Source organism: Muscardinus avellanarius (assembly GCF_963383645.1).
Source record: "Muscardinus avellanarius genome assembly, chromosome: 18".
In the NCBI taxonomy this organism is placed as follows: domain Eukaryota; kingdom Metazoa; phylum Chordata; class Mammalia; order Rodentia; family Gliridae; genus Muscardinus; species Muscardinus avellanarius.
The window spans coordinates 7,207,904-7,217,934 of NC_137804.1; the positions used below are offsets into that span (position 1 = coordinate 7,207,904).

The 10,031-nt window shown below is 61.6% G+C and overlaps 1 protein-coding gene across 1 annotated transcript; it reads left to right on the forward strand.

Moving 5' to 3' along the window:
* Positions 1-4,705: 4,705 nt before the first annotated feature.
* Positions 4,706-9,482, forward strand: CLEC3B (C-type lectin domain family 3 member B; the record flags this gene model as incomplete). The annotated part of the gene is made up of 3 exons (XM_080715978.1): positions 4,706-4,814; positions 7,339-7,437; positions 9,082-9,482. The coding sequence occupies 3 exons, from the start codon at positions 4,706-4,708 to the stop codon at positions 9,480-9,482; spliced, it is 609 nt and encodes a 202-aa protein (XP_080572104.1).
* Between the last annotated feature and the right edge of the window lie 549 nt (positions 9,483-10,031).

The window sequence follows — 10,031 nt, forward strand, 5'->3', positions numbered from 1 at the left end:
CCGGCCTCCGCGCTCACAGCCCCGAGGGGCCGGCCTCCGCGTTCACAGCCTCCGAGGGGCCGGCCTCCGCGCGCTCACAGCCCCGAGGGGCCGGCCTCCGCGCTCACAGCCCCGAGGGGCCGGCCTCCGTGCTCACAGCCTCCGAGGGGCCGGCCTCCGTGCTCACAGCCCCGAGGGGCCGGCCTCCGCGCTCACAGCCCCGAGGGGCCGGCCTCCGCGTTCACAGCCTCCGAGGGGCCGGCCTCCGCGCTCACAGCCCCGAGGGGCCGGCCTCCGCGCTCACAGCCCCGAGGGGCCGGCCTCCGTGTTCACAGCCTCCGAGGGGCCGGCCTCCGCGCTCACAGCCCCGAGGGGCCGGCCTCCGTGTTCACAGCCTCCGAGGGGCCGGCCTCCGCGCTCACAAGCCCCGAGGGGCCGGCCTCCGTGTTCACAGCCTCCGAGGGGCTGGCCTCCATGTTCACAGCCTCCAAGGGGCCGGCCTCCGTGTTCACAGCCCCAAGGCTGCAGTAGAGACCTGTGGGAAGTGGCTCAGAGGAAGTGCTTAGGACACAAATTTTTTGACTTTCCTCCCCAGAGCCTTCAAAATAAGAATCACAGAGAGAAGTGTGTTTTGCATGTGCATGTGGAGCCTGGGGGTCTGCCAGCAGGGGAGCCCCAGCCCTGCCGCCAAGGGGCCACAGCGCTCCCCAGGGCGGGTGCGGCCGCCTGGCCCACCAGCCTTCCTAGCGGCTCTGGGTATGCGGTGGCTTTGCGTTTCATAACCATCCCATGGCTTCCAGAGGCTGCGGGAGGGTGTTACCGTGCGCTCGCTCCGCTGGCCCACCCTCAGCCTCTGCTACTCCCGGTGCAGCCAGTTGGAATTAAGTCTGCTAGATACAACAGTCTGTTTTTTTCCAGGGGAACTGAAACTCTTATATCAGTGTTAAAGAGCCCTGGGGAAGGAGCTGACTCATGAAGGAAGGCACTTCAGCCCTTGGCGAGGCTCCCTGCATGGCTTAGACCAATAGGATGAGGTGTCAGGAATGTATCACCTAATGGAAGCAACGGGCTGTGAGCCAGGCCCTTGCACAGCTTGCAGAGGTCCCGGGTGGACGCTGTCCTGCGTGGCCAGGCCCCCGGGAAGCCAGGCCCTGTCGAGAGCACAGCCTGCCTTTTCTTCTTGCCTGTGTTCGGGACAGGAAACTGGCTGTGCTGGGACAAACCGGCCACTCAAGTTTGAATAAAGCGTAGAGGCCTCGGGGCTCCTCCAGCTGGCACAGTGTGTCACTGTGAGGTGTCTGAGAAGGAGCACTCGCGTGCGTGGGGCTCGGCCCCGCGGCACCTTCCATCACCCAGGCCAGGTGGGCTGCCGCCAAGCCACCGCCGCCAGCAGAGCAAGGAGCAGTGGCTGCGGGCGGCTCTGGAACCACCAGCCTACTGGGCGGCCTGCGGGGAGGACACACGGCCCGGGGCCGCTCACGAGCAGGTCTCCACGGAAGCCTTGAGCGGGAGGGCTGTTCACTGCGGAGGCCAGGATAAGAAGCGAGAACTGAAGGCCGAGAGGGCAAGGGCTGAGGAGAGTCCTGTCGAGAGCCCTGCTCGTCCTCCAACAGACACAGCTGTCTAGAGGCCTGTGACGAGCGTTCCAGGGAGGGCACAAACTGCCCAACGTCACGCAGGTGGAGGGAGCACAGGCTATAGGAAAGTCAGGTGGGTTTCGTAGTTTCTCTGACCCCTGGGTCTCCCAAATCTTGGAAATTCAAACCTGTAAAACACAAGGATTGACTTATTTGGTACAGGGAATTGAATCCAGGGGCATTCTGCTTTCAGGCTACAATCCCAGCCCTGTTGCTGAGGCTGTCCTCAAACCTGCAGCCCTCCTGTCTCAGCCTCCCGCGTACTGGGATTACAAGTGCGTGCCAAGGTCGGCCGAAAACACATGCACTTAGAACTCTAGTGGTATTTGTAGCTGACTCGGTAAAGGCAGTGGTCTCCACCCAAGCTGCCAGTAGAGCGTGTGTGACATGCTGCGCTTCTGAAACAATCTGGCTCCGTGTATGAGGAACTTCAAACCTGCCCGTGCCCTTTGACCTAGTAATTCCACTGCTGGGAACGTGGCTGAGGGCCCAAGGGGGCAAAAGCATCGAACACAGGAATTCGTGGCAGCGTCATTTACACCCCCAGGTAGCGGCACAGGGCAACTGCCTGTGGGGACAGCAGCCCATTGCAGAGTGGCCCTGGAGGATGCTGGCCCTCTTCCCCGGCTTGCCCGCCACTCCCCAGGCGTCTTCGGCTGTCTGTCCTGCCATGGCAGGATCCTGCTCAGGATCCTTTTACAGGTTTGAATTTTCAGGATCCTGCTCAGCACCGCGTGTGCGCAGCCCAGTCCTAGGCTGCCTCCCGGGGCTGCTCACCAGTAACGGGAGGAGCCTGTGCAGCGGGGTTGGGCCCTCAGGGAACCCTCCTGGGGGGCTCGGTTCCCTTAAAACTGCCCCTGTGATTAGGGTTAGGGTGGGCGTTAGGGGCAAGTTCAGGCAGGGCCCCACCATCAGCATCGGCCAGTTCTAGAGAACGGGCGGCCTCTGGCTGCCTTGTACTTGGAAAAAACACTGCTTCCGTTTCTTCTTTGGCCATAGTAGTGTTGGTTCAAGTGAGGAAACAGAGAAACCAGAGAAGTTATTAACCACAGAGAAAGAAAGGATATTAATATTCGTTGCCATGAGCTTCACACCCAGAGTTCTGGGAAGCAAGGCTTGCTATGTTACGTAATCATCAGACCCCCAAGGCCCAGCTGCAAACACGAAATCCTCTCCCACCCCGGGGTGGGTCTCAGCGTCCCGCCCTTGGCATCTCTGCCGTGTGCGCCGTGGCCAAGCCAGGCTCCTTCCTTCCCCTCGCGCCTGCAGAGCAGACCCCTCCCTGAGCCAGATGGCGCTAGGCGGGCCCCTGGAAGGCCGGGGAAGGCTGATGATGAGCTCCAACAGAAAGCTTGCAACCACGCTACAGTCCCTTGCACCACCCAGAGCCGGCTGCTGACCCAGCCTGGTCAGGCTCATCCCGTGTGCCCCACGCCTTCGCGTCACCAGGGTACGCCACAGCACCACACAAGAACAAGGGCACCGGGCTGCAGCGCCGCCCTGCCCCTCGGGCCCACCAGCAGCGGTGCTGGTGTCTCTGGAGACAGAAGTGTCCCACCCAGAATCGCACCTTGCGTTTGGTTATGTCTGTCTCCACCAGAATCGGCCCCTCGCTCAGCTGGGCAGTTCTTTTTGTTGTTCTGGTAATGGGGATTGAACCCAGGGACATTTCACTCCTGAGCTATACCCCTATTTTTTTTTTAATTTCTTTTTTTGAAACAGGGTCTCACTGAGTTACAAGGGCCTCACTAAGTAGCTGAGGCTGTCATCAAAGTTGCGATCCTCCTGTCTCAGCCTCCTAAGTACTGGGATTACAAGCGTGGGCCACCACACCCGGCTTCCAGCTGGGCAGTTCTGAAGGTCACCAGTGGGCTGTGCTGCGTCCTTCAATTTGGGGCCAATGATGTCTCCAGCAGAAACCTATTGTTGCTATTGTTTTTGGTGGCACTGGGGCTGGAACCCAGGGACATTCCACCCTAGCCCTACCTATTTAATTTTATTTTGAAACGGTCTCACTGAGTTGCAAAGGACCTCACTAAGTAGCTGAAGCTGTCCGTGAACCGTGATCCTCTGGTCTCCGCCTCCCGAATGTTGGGATTACGTGCACCACCACGTCTGGCCTCTAAGTTGTTCTTGTCTGATGTATTGGCCACAGCGACGCAGACATGGGCTGAAACACCCAGCAGTGGACTAACCACTGAGCACATGCTCAGAGCCCTCACCATACAATGGCTTCTGCAGAGCCCCACCTCTGAACCTGGTGGTGTTGGGAACCAGGCCTTCCTGAGCCTTAGGGGAACACTTGCGCCTCAGACTCTACCCCATAGGATTCAGCCGTATCCGTAAGTCTCTTTCATGGCAACGAGCAACCTGGCTCCTGTTGTCCTCAGCAGGTCTATGTAGTCCTTCCGCGCCCCTGTATATAAAACGCACCCCTCTGCCTTTCCCCTCTTCGCCCAGACCCCAGGGTTCCAGGGAGGGCCTCCCCCACCATGCCCAGTGGCCAGCAGACCTTCCTTCTCCTTCCCTGACACCTGCCCCAGGGCACACTGTTCCCTCCTCTACCTCTCTCGCCTCGTGACTCCAGGACAAGATAGTTGGGACCGGGCCATGAAGAAGGGAAGGGAAGGGAAGCGAAAGTCTCCCTTGTATTTTTTTTAACAAAAAGAGACAAAAAATACAAAGGAATCTTAAACGGAGCAAGCAGAGTCCCGGATCACTCTTCCTTCAGGGCTGGGTAGCTTGGGCCAAGCCTGTCGCCTCCCTGAGGCCAGGAATGACTCTTCTTGGCTCGTGTTGACGTGAGACCCCATGCGCTAGCTGAGGCCGATCCGGCCTGGCCCCAGGTGTCGACAGCCATGCTGGGACAGCCATCGCCTGCCTCCCAGAGTTCTCAGGAGGAGGGCTGACGGCTGTGTGGGTGTTCCCGGGCCCCAGACCGTCCCTTTGCACATCTGCAGCCAAGTGTAGGGAGGGTTTCCTGGACAGAGGTCCTGTGGCCGCTGCCTTAAGACACACGGGCCAGACGTGGCCGCCACTCCTCTCTGATCCAGGCCTGAGACAGCCCACCACACGCTAGCTAGCGCAGCATGGAGCTCCGGGGCGCCTGCCTGCTCCTCTCCCTCTTCTCCCTCCTGACCCTGATCACCACGGAGCCGCCAACACCCAAGGTCAAGAAGGCAGCAAACGCCAAGAAAGGTAGCAAACGCCCCTCCTGCCTCCTGGGGCCGGTCACCTCCGGCTGACCTCAGCTCCTGCTCCTCTTCTGCAATGAGGCCTCCAGGAACTTTCGTGCAGCGTCTTCGGGGGGCTGTGGGAGCCCCTCATAACCAGGGTGGCTGTCTAAATTGCAAGGGCCTTCTCAGCTGTGAAATGGGGAGATTGGTGTGTGCTTAAAGGCCTGTTTGTTGTATTAATTATGCAAAGTATATTAAGGCACCTAGCCCTAGCCGTGTGTCCAGGCACAGGACACAGGCGCAGGGAGGGACGGGACCCTCAGTCCCAGGTGCAGGTGCTCTCTGGCTGCTTTGACTGCTGCGGGACCTGCCCTCACGGCCCTGCCAGCGGCACGTCACCGGGCGGTGTGGACATGCCAGCCATGGAATGGCATTGCCCCCGCAGGGCCAGCCAGAGCCTGTAGGGGTGCCAATGGGCGGGGACTTAGAGAAACAGGCAGCCTGGGCAAAGAGCATAGGGTGGGGCCCCGCAGGGCCTGAATGGCGGTGGGGAGCTTCCAGGCACAGCCTGCAGCCCGCACAGCCAGGGGGGGAGGCTGGGTCTCGGGGCCGGGGTGTGGCTCAGCGCTCATGCTAGCCTTGCCTGTGTGAGCCCCGGGTTCCATCTCCAGCACAGAGAAGAGAAAGAGAAGACAAGACCTCCAGGAGGGTGCTTGCAACGCGAACAAGGAAAAGTGCGAAGCAGAATGGATTCTAGGCTAACGTTCGTCTAGGAAGGGGATTTGTGTAAAAATACGTTTCTGTTGCGCGAGCATAGAACTTTTCTGGAAGGATCCACAAGATAACAGAGGTTGGCTCTGGGAAGAACAAGGCTTGGGGACAGGCTTGATTGGGAAGGAGACTGAACTAGATGCACTGTTTGGATGGTTTTATTATATACATCAATGTATATTTCCACCAATGTCCATTTAAAAAAGAGAAGAATGATACTTTGGAGACAGGAGGATAGCAGGTTTGAGGCCAGTCTTAACAACTCAGCAAGACCCTGTTCCAAATAAAAAATAAAATAGGGCTGGGGTGTAGCTCAGAGGTAGAATGCCCCTTGGCAGAGCATCCCTCTCCCTCTCTCCCTAGTGTGAGAGAGAGAGAGAGAAGGAAGACGAGGAGGAGGTGGAGGAGGAGGGAGGGTAATGCCGAAAGCCTGGGTGCTCACTGCCCCCCACCCGTGGCTGTCCCGAGCTGGCCGAGGGGGTCCCGCTGGAGGTGGGGCACACGGGGGTGAGGCAGGAGCTGAAGCTCCAGACCAACAGCTGGTGGAGAGCTCAGGAGGCCCCCGGGGGTCATAAAACACGCCCTTACAGCAGTGCCCAGGGGGAGTGTGGCGGGCTTCATCCCAACCACAGACACCAGGACGCAGGTTTGGAAGGCAAGCAGCAGCCCAAGGCCCCGCCTGCAGCCCAGGCCACAGGGCTGCCCGTGCTCCCACCCTGTGGGTGGGAGGCGATGCCTTAGCACCTTGGCCAGCCCTCAGGCACTGCGTCCCCAGGTGTGCTGGTCAGATGATGAGAGGTCCCCTCTGACCTGACCCAGCTGGCCAGAGGACCCCGAGGCGGAGTTGGGGCCGGGTGAGGCCCACGCACCCGCAGGCTGCGCTGCCAGAGCCCCCCCCCCTCACGCATTTGTCTGGTTCCTGTTTGCCAAGTCACCTGGCTAACTTCTGCTAGGCTGAATCCACGGGCCTGCGACCCCCTGCAATGCCTTCTGGGGGGTGGACAAGGCTCTGACCTCACCCCTCAGGAATGGGGCCCAAGTGCGCCCGAGGCCCGTCCCCTCCCTCCACCCACGCCCTGCCGGGAGCCCCTGGCCTTTCAGAAAGAGGGGGTCCACCCACAGTCTTGCACAACATGCCGATCTGTGTTCCCACCAGCCCGCCAAGGCAGTCGAAGAGCTCCCTGCAGGCCGGCCATCAGGCGTGGCCTGTTTCCTCGTGTGTGGGAGGCTGACGGTATGGATTGACACGTTTCCCACGGCCATAGGCTGATGGGCAGCCTCACACGCCGCCGGCTGCCTCCAAGCCTGGCTCCTGCTCCTGGGTGGGCACACCCGCTGTGCCCTTCTCAGAGTCCTCTGATCCTGACTCTCACTCCCTAATAACAGAGAGACGGAGCAGTTCGCCTTGGGCCCCAAGCACATACCAAAGTCCTGCCGCCCTCGGCCCGCCCTGCTGGTCTGTGCTCCTCCCTCCAGCCTGGGGATGGGCTGCTTGGGGTCTCAAGGGGCCCCCAGCCCCGCGTCCTGTGCCCTCCCGTCCCTGAGCTGACGGGGTGGCCGCCCCAGCCCCTGCTGATCCCGTCCACTGACCCCCAAAGGCACACCACCTCACGGGGTCAAGGGCAGGAGGGTCCCTGCAGAAGGAAAACCCTGAGCAGTTCACCTAGAGGCCCGCCACAGGGGACGCGCATCGGGGAGAGGGTCGCGGGCTGCCCCTGCCCGCTTCTCTCGCGCTCCTCCTCAGCACACTCTGTCCTCCCTGTTGACCCCCCTAGATGCCGTGAGCCTCAAGATGTTTGAGGAGCTCAGGAGCCAGCTGGACACCCTGGCCCAGGAGGTGGCGCTGCTCAAGGAGCAGCAGGCCCTGTACACGGGTGAGTGGGCTGCGCAGACGCCGGCCTCGGGTCAGGTGCCCTCTCCCAGACCCCCGACCCAGGTCTGCAAGACCCACCCAGGCATGCACAGCCGGGAGGCGTGGCAGAGGGAATGTCCCAAGAGGACAAGGGGTTCTCCAACTAGAATCAATACTGCAAAGCCGGGCGTGGTGGTGCAGGCAGTAACTCCAGTACTTGGGAGGCTGAGACAGGAGAACCAGAGATTTGAGGCCAGGTCAGCCACTTAGCGAGACCCTCAACAATGGACAAGACCATGTTTCAAAATAAAAAAATAAAAAGGGCTGGGGGAGCCGGGCGTGGTGGCTCACGCTTGTAATCCCAGCATTCTGGAGGCTGAGACAGGAGGATCGTGGTTTGAGGACAGCCTCAGCTACTAACTTAGTGAGGTCCTTTGCAACTCAGTGAGACTCTGTTTCAAAATAAAGAATAAAGAATAGGGCTGGGGGTGTAGCTCGGAGGTAGAATACCCCTGGGTTCCACACCTAGTACGGCAAAATAAATAAATTAATTAATTAAAAAATAAAAGAATAAAAAAGGGCTGGGGTATAGACTGGGGGTAGAGTGCCCTCAGCTCAAGGCCCCCATAGAGTTGCTGCCCACCACCGGCATGGCCCCAGAGCACTGCAGTTGCCCCAAACAGCCCCTGCTTCCCGGATCCCCCACGCAGCCGGCCTTGCCACGCAGCAGCGGCTCCGCTGATGGTGTCTCTCCCATGTTAAAGACAGGCCAGCTGGGGCAGAGAGGTCCTGCGGCCAGCCGGCAGCAAGCAGGATGCGGAGGAACCCCAGGCTCTGGGCGTGCCCTCGGCTGCCTGGAGCGGGGGACAGGCTCCCACCCGGCCTGCCTAGGGGCCTTCCGTGTTGCCACAACCCCCAAGCCAGCTTGCCCTCGCCAATGCACCGCCCGGGCACTCCTGAGCTCTGCAGGCGACCCTCCCCCGGCACCGGCCCCTTCCCCCAGTCAGCACACGCATGAAGGGTCCACTGGGCCATCTCTGCCAGGCGCAGAGGCAGAGGTGCCACGGCCCTGCTCCAGAAGCCTCACATTCAGGGGTCACTCCAGCCCATCGGGGCGTGCGGGGTTAGAGGAGGTGAGGGGTGGAGGCCAGGTAGAAGCTGAGGCCTGGGGCGGGTGCGCAGCAGGGCCAACAGCAGGACGGTGTCAGCCAGGTTGACATCCTGGAGCCAACTCTGCGGCCCCTCTGGAGCACAGGTTCCCAGGAAGCAGCCCCAACGAGCAAAGGCCACAGGAGGTGCCCGGGGACCTCGGGATGGCCCCCAAGGCAGCAGGGGCCAGGAGGGCCCGAGCGCCAGAGTGGAGCTGGCTGCCCTGTGGTGTCTGCGCACACCTTGGTGACTGTGGGCCCTGCCCTGGGCGCCCTGCGAGCTGGGCAGGAGGCACCGTGGTCAGCCCGGGCGGGGCTGGCTGCTGTGGGAAGGGGGCAAGCTGGTGGCTCCCCGTGGCTCCAGGACCTCATGGAATCACCCTGCCCTGGGGCTGTGGAGGTGGGTGAGCCGGGCCTGGGGCCATGCAGCAGAGGGGGGATTCCAGGAGTGCAGACCCTCAATCCCTGGGCGCGGGAGGCGCTGGGCTGGGCCTGCAGTGACAGCCTCTCTCCCACAGTGTGCCTGAGGGGCGCCAAGCTGCACCTCAAGTGCCTCCTGGCCTTCAAGCAGCCGCGCACCTTCCACCAGGCCAGTGAGGACTGCATCGGGCGCGGGGGCACGCTGGCAGTGCCCACCTCGGGCACCGAGAACGAGGCGCTGCAGGCCTATGCCCGCGAGAGTCTGGGTGGCGAGGCCGAGGTGTGGCTGGGCCTCAACGACCTGGCAGCTGAGGGCGCCTGGGTGGACATGACGGGCGCCCCCGTGGCCTTCAAGAACTGGGAGACGGAGATCACAGCGCAGCCGGACGGCGGCAAGGCGGAAAACTGCGCGGCGCTGGCGGGCGCGGCCCACGGCCACTGGTTCGACAAGCGCTGCCGCACGGAGCTGCCCTACATCTGCCAGTACAACATTGTCTAGCCGAGGACTGGAAGGGGCCCAGGGCCGGGGGCGGGGCCAGGCGCAGGGTCCTTGGAGGGAGGCCCCAGGGGAAGCCGGGGTGCCGTGGAGAGGCGGGATCGTGGACTGGGTGCGGGTCTCAGGGGTCCGGGAGGGGCTGGGGTCGCGGCGCCTCCTCTTCAAAATAAAGTTGGTGCAGCGTCACCCACGTGTGTGGTCAGTGCCTCTGGGAGGGCCAGGGGACACCAGGAGCAGGAGACGCAGGACCGGCCGAAGGGGGAGCTGTGGGACGAGCTGTGGGACGGGAGAGCTGAGCTGGAGTGTTGGCACCTCCCAGGGACTCTGGGGAGGGCTGCGGGGAGAGGAGTAAAGAAGAGAGGGGATGCCAGTCCCGGCCGTGCCCAGACGCTGGGCTTCCACGAAAGCTGCACAGATTTCTGGCCCCTAAATATGATCACTCCCTTAGATTGGCTTCACTACTTTCTTTCATTATTTTTTGGCGTAAACGCAGGCGTGGTGCCCTCTATCCCTAAACACTTCTGTGTGTGTCCAGTATCAAAGCCGGGGAAT